Source organism: Astyanax mexicanus, chromosome 4 (genome assembly GCF_023375975.1).
Source record: "Astyanax mexicanus isolate ESR-SI-001 chromosome 4, AstMex3_surface, whole genome shotgun sequence".
In the NCBI taxonomy this organism is placed as follows: domain Eukaryota; kingdom Metazoa; phylum Chordata; class Actinopteri; order Characiformes; family Acestrorhamphidae; genus Astyanax; species Astyanax mexicanus.
In genome coordinates, this window is record NC_064411.1 from 48,927,343 (window position 1) to 48,944,448 (window position 17,106).

Here is a 17,106-nt window from a genome sequence, read left to right on the forward strand (position 1 = left end):
GAACATAAATCATGGTACTGACAAAGGGATAAATAGAGCTTAAATGCAGCTTAATTACAGTTAATGAACAGCAGAGTCTAAACACCTGGGCGTCAGATTTTACTACTCACCAACTTGCTTGCTGTTCTGTTTGGTTTTGAGGCGCACAATCTGCAGGATGCTTGAGTTCGTAACATCAGAGATGACATCAGCGACTCGCTTCCACACTCTCAGCAAAGCTCCACACAGCATGTGATACTGCCGCAGACGCATGCCCAGCCAGCACTCCTGTCCCTGTTCCACCTGCTTACACTTGCCTTTCCTACACACACATAAAAATTAGAGTAATTAAAAAAAAATTCTCAGGTCATGCACCAAGTAAACACTGAAGGACTTGCAAAAGAAAGCCCTGTAAGGCAGGTAAAAGGAAAGTAAAGGCTAAATGAAGCCACACACAGTATTTTGCCACTCACCAGTTAGCATGGCTGCACTTCTTGAAAGAAAAGACAAATTGATTCTCCCAGGTATCCTTTGCTTCCTCCGGTGTCACCTATAGCGGCACAAATCCCCCCAAAAATGTTCAACAGTTATATTGTGCTATAAAACTGCAGTTTCTTCCTAAAATAATTTAACCACTAGGTGTCACTGTGTATTCACTTATCACCAGTAGAGTACAACTTGTTAGTGTTAGACTGCAGTAGTAGACCTTTTCTCTGATGTCATTTGGGAAATCCCACCAGTTTCTCTTTGTTGTGTCCAAAATCAAGATGAACATATTTTTAGTTTTTTTTTTTTTTACTGATGGCAAAAGGGCCATCAAAACAATAAATAGAACAGGTAACCGTAGCCAAGATGTTTCACAGTGATTGCACAGAGGGTACTTGGGAATGCAAGTGTCTGGCTGATTCCTAACCTTGCGGTAGCGCATCTGCAAGTTGTCCAGGTTCTCTGGATGTGCCTGTCTGCCGATGTTGGGCTTGTACACATTGAGATTTCGGCCTCGACCTTGCTCTGCCAACAGCACACAGGGCTGGCTCCCTCGTAGCTGAGGATGCAGACAGACAAAGATACACAATAAACACACATTTTTAAAATTATAAAAGTAGACTGATATTTAAATATAGATTACTGTGAAACTAAGGACGCACGAAATATTTGAAAACTTAAATTATACTAAAACAATAGAAAAAAGAACTGTAAAATGTAATTTATACTAATACTATTTTTTTTTCCAGCAGTGGTATCTCAGCTTTTACCCAAGCCTCCCCTGGCAGCACTGCATGTTAGAATGCTGCTTTATACAACGCTGGCAAATTGTGTCAGGCTAAGCCAGCAAACAGCCTGAAAACAGCAGGTTTAAGTTATTTTTTTATTTATTTTTCTTGCATAAATGAATAAGAAAGCGTTCAGCATCAATTGGTATCAGTTTACTACCTCTTCACAAACAAGCTGTTTTTCAGCTGAAAGATATGAGCTGTACAGGAAGAGGATAGTAAGATTAGCTGAACTAAATTAGCCTTAGAAATTACCTGCCTGCCTTTTCTTTGTAAATTTTACTCACATGACTTAATAAAAAAAATAAAATTAGCACTACTAATGCAAAATTTATGATCTGAACGGCACTATTGAAGTACCACAAGTAGCACTTAGTACATGGTAAATGTATAATAATTATTTTTGGAATTGTCATAAATACTTGGTACTACTAATACACCAAATAAATGTAGGTGTATTCATTTATTCAATGCTAAAATAAGTGGCAAAATAACGAAGATGACGTTTAGTATTCTGTCAAAAGTTTTATTTTGTTCAGTTTTGACCAATTGTTTTTTATTATTTTGGCGCATCCCTCTGAGAAAGTACTCAATGTACCTTGTGAGAGAGGTAGAATCCCTCATGTTCCTTTGTCAGTGTTTCTGCTTTCTTGCAGGCCTCATCCCAGGGCATCCCCCGATCTACACTGATCTAAAAAAAGGGAAAAAATGCAAGACAATACATCAGCTGAAGTAGCAGCAGAAAGGATTCAACAAATGTCACAGCATTTTACCACTGAAATTTGTGGACTGAAATTTCTAAAGTTTCCATTGTCTGTAACTGAGTACAGAATCATGAGAGAAGAATGTGGGCTGCGTGTACCTTATAAAGAGTGACCTGGCCTTCCTGGGGGTTTCCAGGGGTCAGATACACTTCCTGTTCTTCCTCGTAGATTTCATCATTACCTGGAGCCAAATCTGATAACGAAAGAAGGAACAGCTCAACAAACACTTCCGATACAGTACACAGGCACTAAATTTTAACAGAGTATGGAGCGGGTCCTAAACACACACCCATGGGCTTTCCTAATGTTTTCCTTTACTCTGAACTCTTTCATTAGCCGATTCAAAAGGGCATAACAGGTCATCTAATGAGCTGTAAGCTGGGAGGAGGAGAGTGTGCAATGTTGAAGTATCCTCTCTTTTGATTTAAGATAGAAAACACTGCTGTGAGTAGTACATTTAGTTTCAGTTTTGCAGTATTGTAACCTTCAGGGGTTATATATTTATGACCTCATTATATGACAGGCTTACAGCTGTGAGTGGGTAAGTTGCATGTAGGGGAAAATTACATTACACAAAAATAAGAGAGAACTTTCATAATAGTAAAAAAGAAATAAGAAAAGAACACCAATACTACTAAAATTTCAAACAAACCTAAATGAACAGATTTGTACAAATCAAAAATTAAAGTTTTTGTACAGTAACAATTTAGTTTGGCGCAGAATTTGGGTCATCCAATTGGTTTTCGTTAAATAAGCCTTTACAACTATTTAAGACATTTTCAAGACATATTAAAGCATTTTTAGCCTAACAAAATTAGGATCAGTTTTCTAGACAGAGATTAAGCCTAGTTGTAGACTTTATCTCCATTCCAAATGCTGTATACTTTAACACTAAGCTTAATCCCTGTTTTGGAAACTACCACACCGTCTGACAGAACTGAAGGAAAGGAAGATGACCCATGTGTCATTAATACAAAGCTCAGCTCAAGCCACTTACCAAGGATGCCCATGTCATATCTCCCTTCTTTCTTGTCTTTATCAATCAAGTAATCAAAGTTGTCCGTGAAGTACTGGAAGAGTGAGTTCTGCTGGTGCACCTCCAGCCCTAAAATCCGGTTCAGGAACTTGGTGATCGTGCAGTCTGGGATACGGGATAAAAAAAGAAAGAGAAATATAAATATATGTCACCTCAATTAGTTTAAACCAACAAGTGCTTTGAGCTAAATCTATCAGATGTTCTCTGGCAGCATTAACCCACACAAATATGAATACAGAGAGAACAAACTGAACTTCTCTTCATTAAAATTTAATCCAACAATGACTAACATTTTAAATATTTAACGCTCCTGTCTATGGAGCTTCCTTTCTGACATCATATCACCCTCTAAATGAGGAAGCTCGCTGAAGGGCCCGTACAGGAATGCCCTGTGAGGAAAGTAAAAGGAAATGAGTGAAGCCACAAAGAGCTGGACGTTATGCAATGCAATAGAGCTAAATGCCTATGTTTAAGGTCGTAGAGCAGGAACAGAAAGCAGCATTATCTTGTATTGTGTCCCATGACTTTTGCCACAATGTCTCATGAAAGCTAAATAATGCTGCACTGCTGACATGTGGGATGTGTGTGTGGGGCCTCCTGTATCAAATGTGGAAGTAATCAGTGCCAAAATCGCTTCTTTGTTCACACTGACATTCTAGAATTCAATGTTCAACCACACAACTTAAACAGGGTAAGTGTTCCCAAGCCGTTCACCAAGACAACACCAAGGCAATGGTCAATTGACAAATTGCTGTCCCATGATTTTTGGCATGTCAATATATTTGGCCTTTATTGTAATTTTCATGAACATGTACACCTTGGACAAAAACTTACCTTTCTCTGTGTTGAGTCCAAAGCGAGGCTCCCTACAGAAAATACCCACATCAATCATGCCTTTTTTCATATCTAAAAAGAAGAAAAAAACAACAACAAATATTAAAACAAGGTTTAGTAATTAGTTAACTAAAGGTTAAGCAAATCTTTGCAGAAACAACACAGTATTTATACTGACAACCCAAGACAACCCAAGCTTAATTAGACAGAGGTCCTAACCTGCGAAGAACCTTGCTTCACCCCCTGGATATCCTTTAGGTGCAGGGACTTTGTTTTCTATGTGACCCAATATGGCTTTAGTAATCTTGTCCAAAGCTTTGGTGCCATACTAAAGAAAAAGGAGGGAAAAAAGAGCGATTAGACATTCATATACATTGTTCATGCAGTATTTTACAGCTCTGTTCCAAAACTGGAAAAACGGACCTTATGTAAAGTGACGGCTGTGGCAACATTCAAATGTACACAATTTTCCTAAACTGTCAAGTTGCCATCTAATCTAAATATGGCTTATGAGTTTCCTGTCTACTGTCTACAGTCAGCACATCCCGTTTAGATTACTTAACAACTCAACGTGGTCTGGGCAATGAGAGAAATAATCTTGATATTTAGTTTGAATGATGTTCATTTTTAGCTTTTAGTAATTACTGGGTTAATAAGTCCTATAACTACAGCGTAAAATTTAAATTTTAAATTTCAGTGTATATATAAAAAAAATCTTTTGGCTGAATGACTAAACTATAGCTAAACTAAATTAGTTTTTTTTTTTAAATTAAACTTTTAATGTATAGTTTTTGTCTACATTAGTCTAGCTACAGTGGTCAGCAAAGGTTCAGACAACACCGTCTGAAAGATATGATTTGGTGGTGATGTAAGAGTTCTAAACAGGAAATAAACGGAGAACAAATCGCTATGCAAATTGTAAAAAAAAACGAACAAATTAAGATTCTTTTATTCATTCATGTAGCAAATAAAAAATAGAGGATTTGTTACACCTAAAAAATGTATGAAAGTGCCATTTCTGCATATTCTAAAATTTAATTTGAAATATTTATCATTTACTCATTTTGGCCACATCTGGAGATACCAGCATCAAGACCTACATCCATGTGGTGGTACCTACTTTGTTCTCAAAGTTGTATTTGCTGAGGTCTCTGGACTCTGTGGCTCGTCTGTCTCCGTGTGTCAGGGCACCCTGATGAGGGAAGGATAAGATAGACCCATGAATACTCCTACTTCATTATTGTACTTCTGTCTTGTTTTGTTTGAGCTGAGCATATTTATGTTGGGCAGAAAAGTCAGTAGGTGTCATGCGTCAATACCAAGCTCTCCAGGCGCTTTGCCACAATGGATGCGAAACGCCTCTCCCCCGCCAGCTCCGAGATCAGGAATATGTATTCTGGAGCGGTCACCTGATTAGAACGATGAGTGCGACCTACAGAAGCAAATGCAGGACAGAAATGCACTTCAGTTCATGTCTTATAGCATTTTATTAAAATTTCAAACGCGGGGAAAAAACAGCTGCATAAAAAAAAAAATTATAATCCCTCAGCAGTTACACTCTCAAACGCTCACACACACAAACACACACACACACACACACACAAAAAACACACATACCAAACTGCTGAATGGCACGGTCAGCACTCCAAGGCAGTTCCAGGGTCATGTGCACCCTCCTCCTCTGATTCTGCACTCGTTTATCTGCCTGCAGAGAGATCCCTGAACTTGCTGCTTCTGAGATGATTGCTACCAGCTGGGAGAGAACAGACAGAAAGAACAGAATGTGAGAGAAGGAGAGGATTTATGTCTAAGGAAAGAGATTTAAGTATAACTTTTGAGGCACAATACCAAAAAATATATATTTTTAATACTGTGCTTGAGTCTGAGGTACCTATTTTAGCTATCTATAGGGCGAGCGGCCAACCACGGACCCCTCAGCTTGATTTAGGGCGTGTCAGTTTGTCTTTGGTATTGTGAGGCAAAAAAAAATATTCATTGTGGCTTGATATGCACAAAAGAGTATGTTTTATGCATAACGTACAATAAACCAATCAGCATGTCACTTGCCATTCCCTTTAAGAGCCAAGTGTGCTTTGACTTTGATGGATTGGTATTTTAGCGGTGCTTCTGCACTTCTCAACAGAGTAAGCCGACCTGCACTTTCAGGCTGTGAAGGTGTGTGAGCTGCTCATTTATGCGAACAGAAATGTGATTTTATTTAGTATTCTGTTTATTATTGATGTAATTGTTGGGTTTCTGCACTGCTGTGTGTCTTTGTGTGTAACAAGTTTTGCCAAGATAGCAATGAATGTCTGACTGTTGACTGTTATCGGGGTTTTTAATAAGTCAGTGGTGCACCTGTGTTTTTTACCGACAAGATATAAATACCCCAAAAATGTTCCTGAACACACCTCATGCATCAGTGCAGATACAAATTTTACGAGATAATCGTCGCTATGTAAATGATGCAGGCTCAAGGCGTGAAAATACAGTGTTGAGCATCGAAAGGCGCCTTGTGCAGGGTGTAAGATGTCTCCATTGGCAGTAGCAGTGTCCTCACCTTCTCTCCTACCATGAAGCGCTCCTTTTCTTTGACGTTAACGTGGTCAATGGTGAGCCCCTGTTCCGCCCGTGATTCATACTGCACTCTACCATCTGGCCTTCGCACTACTCGACCCTTACGGCCAGTCATCTACACATACACACAAACATACAAGTATACACACACGTTAGCATTTCATTTACATTATTTTCATTTAATATATACTTTTTTCATTTCAGTTTCTCCCAATTTGAAAGGTCCATTACCCAAACTCCATTCATATTAACACCCTCCACCTATCACTAGAGTACTGGTAACGCCCCAACACTATGCTTCTTTTCCTACTGCTGCTAATGCAGCATCACTGGGGTCCCAGAAAACTAAAGAAAGTGATGTGATGGAACCAACCACTGGAAGTGATGAGGGGAGAAAGAGCGCAAAGAGAGCAAGGCCAAATGTGCTCGCCCGGACTCCTTGGAATCATTAATAGAGCTCTTCCAACAAATAAGCACAAAAACTACTGAAAATATAAATGTTCAAAAAATAATATTTCCTCATGCATGACAGCACTTAAAATACAATAATTTACTACAGTCAAGAAAATCTGATTCCGCCCAAAAGGAAGAAATAGTTGAATAAATAAATTGTAATTCATCTCAATTTTTCTGTTCTGCAATCTTTACCTCAGACACTCTCTCTGGCCCACCGAATCTATCGATCAGTTCATCCAGTGTGTTAAGAGGAAGCTCCTTTCCCAGCTCTGCTATCTTACTCAGCAGACCTTGCTTCAGCTCTTCCAGTTTTGCTAAGGGCAGAAAAAAAAAAGGCATAAGTCTCACGCTCACACACACATACTCAACAGGCTCGGCTGAGAGAGATGGGAAGAGAGAGTTGAATAGCTCCCATGTGATTTAACAGTCTAGACTAGAAATTACCCTCGGATTTAATAAGCATGCCAGAACTGAAATCAAGACAGACTAAAACACTGGGTTTTAATGCACGGATGCCCGTAACGGGCAGGCAGGATGAGCTGCAATGAGACAGCAGAAATAATATAGAAGTGATTACTTAGTATGACTTGGCTATAAATGTAGCAATACTACAGGCTGCCCTGTGTGACTTTAGAGCCTTCATATTTTAGCCCATGCAGACGTTGCACATTCCCAAAATGTGTAGGTTTTATTGTTTAATTGCTTGCAAATTGCAAATCTAAACACACATGGTACATCACTGCTTTATACCACAGATTCAGTCTGGTGAGCCTCAAAAACTGAACTGAACTGTTACTTTGGTTAGTTTTCCTGCTATTAGAATGACTCAGCTGATTTCAAATGAAAGCTGAAGCCTGCTGACGTGACTCAGAATTGAGGCCAATCCAGACATATTTTAATAGATCCGGTATTGGCTTTTTTTTTTTTTAAATCCCAAACCAAAATTAACCTACCAGTAGGCCCATTGATGTGGTTGACAAAGATAACATCGTCGTTGTCCAGCAGTGACTCCGGGGAAGAGTTTGAGTCACTGTCAATGTCCTCCGAGTCCAAATCAGAGTCATCACTGATCTTAATAACCCCTCCCTCCTCCATACATGGCTTCGGAAATTTGGGTGGCCGACCTCTGGGCTTTCCTACAGAATTCCAAAAAGAAACTACTTTATACGACAAGTTCATGCATGCAAGTTGAACAACTTAAGAGACAAGACACTTCACAGTTCATTCAATTTAAGTCAATGAGTCTCAGATTAACTTACGTTTCCTTTTATTCCCTGCAGTCTTCTCTTTTTTCGGCTTCTCTAATGGAAAGTGCTTCTGAACCAGAGACTGGAACACACCCCTAAAGGCAAACACCAGAATTAATCTCTCTCATTTAGAGAATCCCCTTAACCACACAGTCCACTCACGTGCCAAGTAAAGAAGATAATCACTACCGCACATATTAATTAAGCAATACCTATCCTCAAAGCCAAATACCCCTTGCCTCTTCTATTTAACATTAGTAGATACTTAGTAGATGTACCGTGTAGATACAGGATAGAGCTGCAATGATTATAAACATCATTATGTAGAATAATGTTGATTATTAAAAAAAAGTCAATTTCAAATTTCAGTGTTGACTAATTGTTCATTTGTAACTGCACCGCACTACATACAGTGCCGGTGGACAGAAATTCAATGGGAGAGCGGTTAAGGGCTGACCACTCACTCAGTTCACACTAAACTCATCTACCAAAGTGACAGACACAACAGATAACATATTTTCTAACTAAATATCAGAACATTTCACATTAAAGATGTCTTCTGGGCATTTAAATCCCACATTCTGCTGTTTCTATCATTCTATTAAGAGACAGAGAAAGCAAGCGTCAGTAACCATACCCACAGAAAGCAGTAATAGAGACAGAATGTCAGAAATATTCATTGACAAATATTTTAATCAGAAAAATAATCAACAGATTTGTTAAATACCACAACAATTAGTTGCAGCCCTAATAGAGGCAATATGAGAATAATCTGCTGTACCCATACTGCTGCATGGCATGTCTGTACTTAAAGGGGAGTCAGATTTCAGCTCAGCATTCACATTGAAACAAATCAGACCGTGGATTGGTTGATCCGGACCGTTTTTTTTTTTTGTTAAATCAAATTTTTTTGGGACATTTTACACCTGCTTTTTTGGTTTAGACCAAACAGAAAAGGCAGAATGTCTGGACAATATAATGTAGGTGTAAAATAGAGTGTAAGAAATATGATATTGGAATGCTAAATTAATATTTTTACTAGTTACACCACCCTGTGCTTGCGCAGAAAGCTTCAGGTGGACTAAATTGGACCATCTATCATGTGGCAGAAAGAGTACTATAATAGCATGGTGACACACATGCATTCTGATTATATGGACTGCATGGTGCTTATCAAATGATCATTCTTTTTAGCAGCTGTTCAGCCAAGACATGTAATGACCAGTTAGCTACCCTCCAGTATAGGCTCATATGATAAAGAGCTCTCGAAAAGAAAACCGAGAACAAGTCAAAAATGAACCCTTGACTCACAAATCATATGCAGGCTTTTTATTTCATTTTTATTTTATATTTTTAGGATCTTTGTATAATCCATTAACAGAAAAGGCTGTCATTCTACCAGCTCACAAGCCTGGATCAAAAAACACATAGCTGCCAAGAACTCCGTAAGAGAACCTGATGAAAGCCAAGCCAAAGGCAGAATAAGGACCAGAGAGAAAACGCTACTGCTTATCTTAAATTGTGTACACTTACTCAGCTGCAGAGACGAATCGGTCCAGATGCCCATCATTCTCATCCAGAACCTCTCGGGTTCGGGCCTCACCAGTAGACTGCAGCCCAATTACAATGCACTATACAGACATAAACAGTACAGTCATCATCAATATTCACATATTCATTTAGAATAATAAACAATAAATGCAGTATTTTGACTACATGTCAAAGAGCTTTCCAAATCAATTCAAACATTAATTTGAGTGATTACCTGGGCTTCAAAACATGCATTTAGTGCATGAATGCCCTTGAATCGATGCCCCTGGCTTTAGAACCATTCAGCTAACTGTGATTCAATAAAAGCAGCTAAGAAGCCACCACCTCTCTCACCTTTCCCCGTTCCATTTCAGCCTGAGCGAGTTCCACCAGGCGGCGCACTTTGGCGGCGATGCAGAGGTATTTGAAAAAGCGCTGATGAGAGGACCAGAACTGTCCCCAGAGAGATTTGCGTGATGCCAGTGCCAGCAGGTCCGCTGCCCTGGTGAAGAGCTCCAGAGCCTCGGCCCACTGAAAAAAAAAGTACAGAGGAGAACACATGGGTTAGTTCACAATGGCCAAAACAATGAGGATGCGACAACAAGTATTATTTCACTGTCATTTGGGCCTGCAATTTTTAATCAAACCAGAATATTGCACGAGGACAAGTCTCGCCATGCCCACAAATGTAAGCTGGAGTCTGAAAAAATTCAGCATGCTGCCTACCTTAAACCATTGTTTTATCAATTCACTCACATCACTTTTAACACACACATTATTATGAGTGACAGGCTATTTTGGTTAACATCTGTTTAAGAATATAAAATCAGGGTGGGAAAAAGCAGTGCAAATAAGTAAATACATGCTAATATTGGTTAACATTGTACAAAGGTGAAGGAGAATGACTAAGAAACTTAAACCCGGAAAATTAACCTGAAACGTATTTCCCCAAATCACACCCAAATCAAACATTGACCTGAATAACTGTGCTTGGGCAGATGTTCTTTTAAATGAAAATGTTACAAAGGGCCCAGTTTTTTGTTTCTTTTCTTTTCTGTCAAATCTAAGCTAATGGTGTAAGCTCCCACTGCAGCCTGTCTAATAAATGCAGCCACTGTATGTCTATGTAAATATAGTACAGCTCCATTCTGTGTGATAAAGTTTGATATCACAATATTAACGATTAGAGCTATTTTAATATGTTTATTGTGAAAACCCATCTTACCAAATCAATAAGAATACAATTTATTATACAGCGCCACCACATAATAATTAAGGGAAGGAATCACAAGGAATTTCACAAGACAATATCACTGCCCAATTCAGTGCCCACGATAACGATGGTATCATCATAATGTGATTCTTCAATACTTAATATATATTGCAAGACAATTCTTTTACTCTTTGATTCAGGTCATTTGTATTACTGAAGAAGAAACATTTTTCCTAAATAATCCAATACCAGGAGCTATGGATTATTTGTCACAATCAGAATTTCACAACCAAAATTCTTTACTATTAGTTTACCCTATTAATCTGATTAGTTTCACCATGTGCAGTAATGAAGCAGTAACTTTAGAAAGTCAAATTGGGGGGCAAGTCTTTAAAGCATGTTTCAATAAAAATATTGATATTTGATGGCACATATCTATATATGTTATGTTTGATAACATATAACATAATATTAATATATTTGCCCACCCCTGATAGTAATTACATCACATGTCCAAAAGTTACTCACCAGGCGGGCAGCCTTGTTGTAGACCACCTTGAACTCTTCATCCAGTGTAATTTCCTCGATCCGGAACGAGACGCCAGAAAAGCTAAGCTGCCGAGCTATGTACATGCCACTGACTTTCATATCCATGGCAACTATCTCCATTGCACCAACGCCCCTATAAAAGGTAAGCAGGCATAGCTTTTGATTCATATCAAGCTCAGAATGACAGGTGCTCATTTGCTATAACTTGCGCATGTACAATTCAGCATGTAGCAATTACTGAGCATCTCGGTTGGCAATATGGAATAGATGTTATGCCTGATGGGACTAACCTCTTCTCAATGGCATGCAGGAAGTCCTCAAATGTCTTGAAGGGTGTTCCCTCTCCCCAAATTCCCAGCCGACTCATATAGATCATGTTCTTTGGCTCAGAGGCACCTGAAGAACGACACAGATGACAATAACAGCAATCAGCATCTAACATAATATCCAACTTAAAGAAAAAAAGATCATTTGTATAAACAGTTTTCTGTATAGTATGAGCTGTGTACCCTTATATGATTGTATTAGAGAGGAAAAACATTCTCTACAAACCTGTGGCACTAGCATAAACCACTCTGGCCAAGGGCAACTTGTTCTGAAGGTCCAATACAGCTTTGCCCATCTTGGTTGACGTTGCATTTTTGGCTTTATGGCATTCATCGAACACAATCTAACAAGGTCAAATGTCAAGGCAGAAACATTACTCAAGCATGACAAGGTATGAAATGTTCTAGTCCCTACAACCTAACAACAAATACCTGTCTAAATGTACGCTGTGGGATCCTGTAGAACCACAAGACTGTTTTCACAATTTAAAAACAGTCTAGTACTGCGGTCTGTTCAGTTTTGGTTTCACACTGCAGCTAGTGAGCAGATTAAAGGAACATCCTTTTGTCCAGTCATCATTTAACAAGTGGACTGCGCCTGTTCATACTTCACACTGACTGAATTATAGAATGTCATTAGTTCAGCAAGTTGCCCTTCCAGGTGTTGTGCTGAATTCTGCCTCAGTGTCAGAATGTGACTCCCATTAGAATGAGCATAACAGATTCCCTTCTGATTATTTTTATTTCTGTTTATAAATAAGACCTAATTGACAGTTGCAGTACATGTAGGAGTCACAAGTGTAAGCATTTGTATCTATATACACATAAAGAAGAGTCAGATTTCGGCACAACACCAGTCCTTTTTTCTTTTGTATTTGTTTAAAGGCAGATAATAGCCTGATGTAATTGGTTAAATAAGTCCAAGCCACTCAGAAAAGCGCTTTCACACTGCAGACAAACTGGTTTAAATAATGCTTCTGTAGGTCCAGAGTGAGACCACCTCTTTTGGTCCAGACATGCATGGAACAACACTTAATAAGAATTGGACATGTGAATTTCTATACAGAGACACTGCAGCAAAGGATACAACTCCATCAAATTCAGGTTTACACCAGTCCAGTATCTGCTTGAGTCTGGTGCGGTGCTGCCCTCCTGCCTGACTCTCTCCAATCAGAGCTGAATATGTGGCAAACAGGACACCCTCTGAGGTAGCTGTGTCTCCATATTTAATCTGACCCACAGAAACATACACAAACATAAGTTACTTCACATTAAATACACAGACAACTGTTCAATGTCCAAAAGGAAGAGCTAGGAGTTTACACATGCAAAACAAGAGTTTGATTTATAACAAAAATAATTCAAAACAGTATGGCACCTTGTTTAAAGCAAAAACAGGAATATTGGGGGCCTCTATGTCCCTGAGGTCTCTTTCCGCATCATACTTTAGGTCATTAGACACACTGAACCTGAAAGATAAGAAAGCAAACAATTAACATTTCCCTGTATTCAAAGCCCAAAGCCCCTTTAAGCAGAACTAAAGATTAGAGCTGTTGGCAAGCGGTCACAATTCAATATACTCTCTTGTACTGTGATACTGTACACAAAAATTAAACTGCCACCATAAAAAAAAAATTGAGAATGTTTTTGAGAATCAATACAGTATTGCAAAACATAGAACGGCAATATTTTCTTACCCCCCCCCATATTAAACATGCCATTTCATACAGCCAACGATATAACAACCAATCAGTTTTACAATATAATTGTGCATTTAGAAGAGGGTGCATTTCAATCAAAATGAGAGTACTGAACACCTTATCTACATTTCTGCATTTAATTATTACATTAACACTTGTAATTTTGAAATGTAATTAGTATTTAATTATGCAACCACAAACGTATTACTGTCTAAAATTAGAAATGAAACAATGCAGCTCTGAAATGAAATGAATGTGTCCTGTAACATGGAGTTCCCAGGTGGAAGTAAGTAGAGGAAGTGAGGAACAGAATCATTTCCGCTTTGCAAAGAGGTTTTTTAATCATATGAAATTCCTCTCTTACCATAGGGCTCTCTTTCTTCCCTTTAAGTAGTTCTCCAGTATGATACCGGCGACAGTGCGGCCCTTCCCTACACCAGCTCCATCCCCAATCAGAAAGCCTGCCCTCTGGTTGTTCTGCAGGATCACCTCATGTTGCTAAGAGGACAATACATACATGGTATCACTCATGGTTTGGAAAATTACATTTAGCTGTACATAAATATTTTACAACAATTAAAGCTGAGGTATGTGATTTTGTTCATTTTCATCCAACCTTTGTATAACTATTTGCGAACACGGCTCAGATAGACAGGTAGGTAGACAGACAATAATTTTGTTTTGTCTAAAAACTTATCATTTCACATGATGATTGGACCAAGCAATTTTTTATAGTCCTATAGCCTCAACAGGGGCCACTTTCTCTTTTATTGCAAAATCATTTGATTTATTACTTTATATTCGGATATAAAGAGTATTTCTAAAATGAATCACATACTCCAGCTTTAATTGGTACTATTTTGAGCATTAACTATTAACCAACCAGAGCTAGATGTTAAACAGCAGCTTTGTATAAAACATTCATAATAACAAAATAAAAACAAAAACTGATTCAATTTCAGAGGCTAAAATACACTTCACAGGCCTCGAGACACAAGTCTATTTTTATCTCATCTTATGTTTTTAAAGGAAAATCTCTATTCAAATGCTGTGTAGTCTAGACACAGACTAGACTAGACTTTCCTGTTTAGGAAACGGCCCCAGTGTGTTCATATCAATGTGATCTATATTTTGCATTGACTAATCTGGTTTGGTATACCTGGCAGGCATATATGATGGCCTCAAGCTGTAGGGCAGACAGTAGACCATTTTGGATAGTGCTGTCTGGGATGGAAAGAGTGTATGTGACATCTGGAGGAGGGACGCTGGAGAGAGTGCTGGTCTCTACCACAATGTCTGGGTGAGAGATTCCGATGGTTGCTGTAAACATACAGACAGGTATGATATAAGATAAGCATGTGCGTGCAATGTTTACTGTAAATGTACAATAGACTAAGCAAATAAAAAATGACTGACACCTGCAGTTGTTAGGTAAACTTTAAGCTTATACACATAACCCAGATGAGTGGTTATCCCTGCTGTTATGAACTACTATTATCACCTAGCATCTGCAGATAAATACGATAAGCAGTTCAATAGTACAAGTGCTTTTATAATCCTTACATATAACTACATATACACTAGTCAACAAGCATTTTATAAACAACATTCAGCATTAAATGAACGGAGTCTCGGCATACATTTGGATGGCTTGTACTCAGCATATGTGTCCATGTGCCCAAGTTCTTCCGTCTCTTCCTCATCTGCATCCTCTTCCTCCTCAGGTGGAGGCTGAACGACCTCAGGTTGCTGCACAAAATACACCAGTGCAGGAGTGAGGAAATGAACATCAAGGGAAAAAAAAGGAAGAAGAAAGATGTCGAGTAATCTGCCATATAAACCCTGAAGGTCAAAGAGCTGATGAAACGAAGAGCAAAGCGTAATGAAGCGCTCTAAGCTACCTTATATCCTCCCAAAGGCTGGTTGCTCAGGATGATATCGTCCAGATTGTTCAAACCTGGAAACTTGTTCAAGTGAGGAACTGATGGGACCAACTGATGACAACAAATGGATGACATAGAAAACACAAAAACAAACAAAATACATGGAAATTAACATTGACTGACACACAAAACATGGATTTGGATGGTGCACTACTGATTATTAAAGAAATGCCAGTTACATGTGGCACTGACATGGTTTAAAGTGGGATTAAGCGTGGACTATGACCATCAATAGTCCTCAAATGAAAATGCATTTAGTCATCAGTACTAGTCAGAGGAAAATATCGAGAGTGCATCATTCAGCCTATAAAATGAGTATTAATGGCAGCATTAAGCATTATCACAGCAGAGCATATAGCTAGCTAGCTAGCGCCTATATCTGCACAAAGCAGTAAACAGTGCAGATCGCACTTAATCACAACCAAACGTACAGCCGCAACTTTTACTGCTAAATAAGCAGCTCTTTTCAGTTGTGTTTCCACTCTCAGCTCCACAGTGTGATCCTGTAGCTACGGAAATTCAGAGGCTCTCTCAGCTTCTGCTCAGTTAACAATGTTTTTAATGTGTTTGATTCCTAAAAAGAAAATACATATTTAATCTTAAGAGAATGAAGAACATTACAGAAGCCCTGCAATACAATGCATTACTTAGTGTGCCTGGAAAGTTTAACATGGCATTCAGCCAAGTCCGATGCTAAAAGTACTTTGAGACCTGCCTTTAAAGAACTGGTCAGTCCATGTCTAGTAATGATTAGTGAAAGCCAGCCACCTTTGTGTTAAAGATGTTTGTGAAGTTTTGTCTTAGATCTTTAGAAAGGATTTCCATGTTTCATGTTTATATTTACATGTTTTACTCTTTATATATTTTACTTGACAGTTTCTTGCTGTTTAACTGACACAATAACATGAGAAAACAACTGGACAAAAAGTATAGCAAGCTTGCAAAAAAAAAAAAAAAAGAAAGTATGATAATAATGTGGTCAATGTCAACAGCCCTGAGTTGTTTTAATTTCTCATCAGGTGTGGTTTTGGCAACTAGTATCTGTCTGTGTGTACCCGCCTCTGTTTGTATCCAGGGTAGACCCACTTCTTATCACCGGAGATCGTGTGTGCATGTTTGTGTGTGTGATCTGACGGCATGGTGAGCAGATCACTCCTTCCTAATCTTAATGTGTAGGTTTTATATTCTGTGTGCATTCGTATTTACCTCTCTCTGACTGTGCCCAGGTGTTCCCCACATTGCTGGCGTTGAGGAAGAGCCCTGACTGGTTATGTGGGTCAGGCTGTCGAAACCGGCAGGATCAGTATACTCAGACAGAGAATCCGCGGGAGAGGAGAACAGAGACGTGTTGGACAATTCATCTATAAAGGATGGATCCTGTAAATGTTAGAAAAGGAAAAAAAGAGAGAAAAAGTGAGAGTTAAGTTCACTGTAAATAAAATGACTACTGAAGTAAATGTATTTTTAGAGAAGATTATTCATTAAATGACAATTTTTGCTTAAATAATGTGTTTAATGACAAACATTACAATGTGACTGACCTCCCTGATCATGTTCCATTGCACACATTAACAAGTTTGCTCCTCTCACAGTTTTAAATAAGCTGTTTAATAGGGGTGTCACGATTCTCTAAATCCTCGATTCGATTTCATTTTCGATTTGAGGGTCACGATTCGAT

The 17,106-nt window shown here is 38.6% G+C and overlaps 1 protein-coding gene across 4 annotated transcripts in view; it reads right to left on the bottom strand.

Moving 5' to 3' along the window:
* Window positions 1-17,106, bottom strand: part of sbno2a (strawberry notch homolog 2a) — a 36,880-nt gene that overhangs the window by 5,123 nt on the left and 14,651 nt on the right. For 3 of the 4 annotated variants that reach the window (XM_015602080.3, XM_007235947.4, XM_015602081.3), the window contains exons 5-31: window positions 16,635-16,805; window positions 15,387-15,479; window positions 15,126-15,234; window positions 14,645-14,805; window positions 13,850-13,983; window positions 13,164-13,254; window positions 12,873-13,016; window positions 12,012-12,129; window positions 11,750-11,855; window positions 11,439-11,592; window positions 10,052-10,228; window positions 9,701-9,798; window positions 8,180-8,262; window positions 7,874-8,056; window positions 7,113-7,234; window positions 6,448-6,579; window positions 5,505-5,640; window positions 5,207-5,319; window positions 5,008-5,079; window positions 4,107-4,215; window positions 3,888-3,959; window positions 3,015-3,158; window positions 2,116-2,210; window positions 1,852-1,944; window positions 893-1,024; window positions 453-529; window positions 111-301 (exon numbers count right to left, since the gene is read on the bottom strand). In XM_015602080.3, coding sequence (XP_015457566.3) covers window positions 111-301; window positions 453-529; window positions 893-1,024; window positions 1,852-1,944; window positions 2,116-2,210; window positions 3,015-3,158; window positions 3,888-3,959; window positions 4,107-4,215; window positions 5,008-5,079; window positions 5,207-5,319; window positions 5,505-5,640; window positions 6,448-6,579; window positions 7,113-7,234; window positions 7,874-8,056; window positions 8,180-8,262; window positions 9,701-9,798; window positions 10,052-10,228; window positions 11,439-11,592; window positions 11,750-11,855; window positions 12,012-12,129; window positions 12,873-13,016; window positions 13,164-13,254; window positions 13,850-13,983; window positions 14,645-14,805; window positions 15,126-15,234; window positions 15,387-15,479; window positions 16,635-16,805 — 3,310 coding nt within the window. The remainder of the gene's footprint in view (window positions 1-110; window positions 302-452; window positions 530-892; window positions 1,025-1,851; window positions 1,945-2,115; window positions 2,211-3,014; window positions 3,159-3,887; window positions 3,960-4,106; window positions 4,216-5,007; window positions 5,080-5,206; window positions 5,320-5,504; window positions 5,641-6,447; window positions 6,580-7,112; window positions 7,235-7,873; window positions 8,057-8,179; window positions 8,263-9,700; window positions 9,799-10,051; window positions 10,229-11,438; window positions 11,593-11,749; window positions 11,856-12,011; window positions 12,130-12,872; window positions 13,017-13,163; window positions 13,255-13,849; window positions 13,984-14,644; window positions 14,806-15,125; window positions 15,235-15,386; window positions 15,480-16,634; window positions 16,806-17,106) is intronic. The other variant, XM_007235948.4, reaches the window with a different exon arrangement.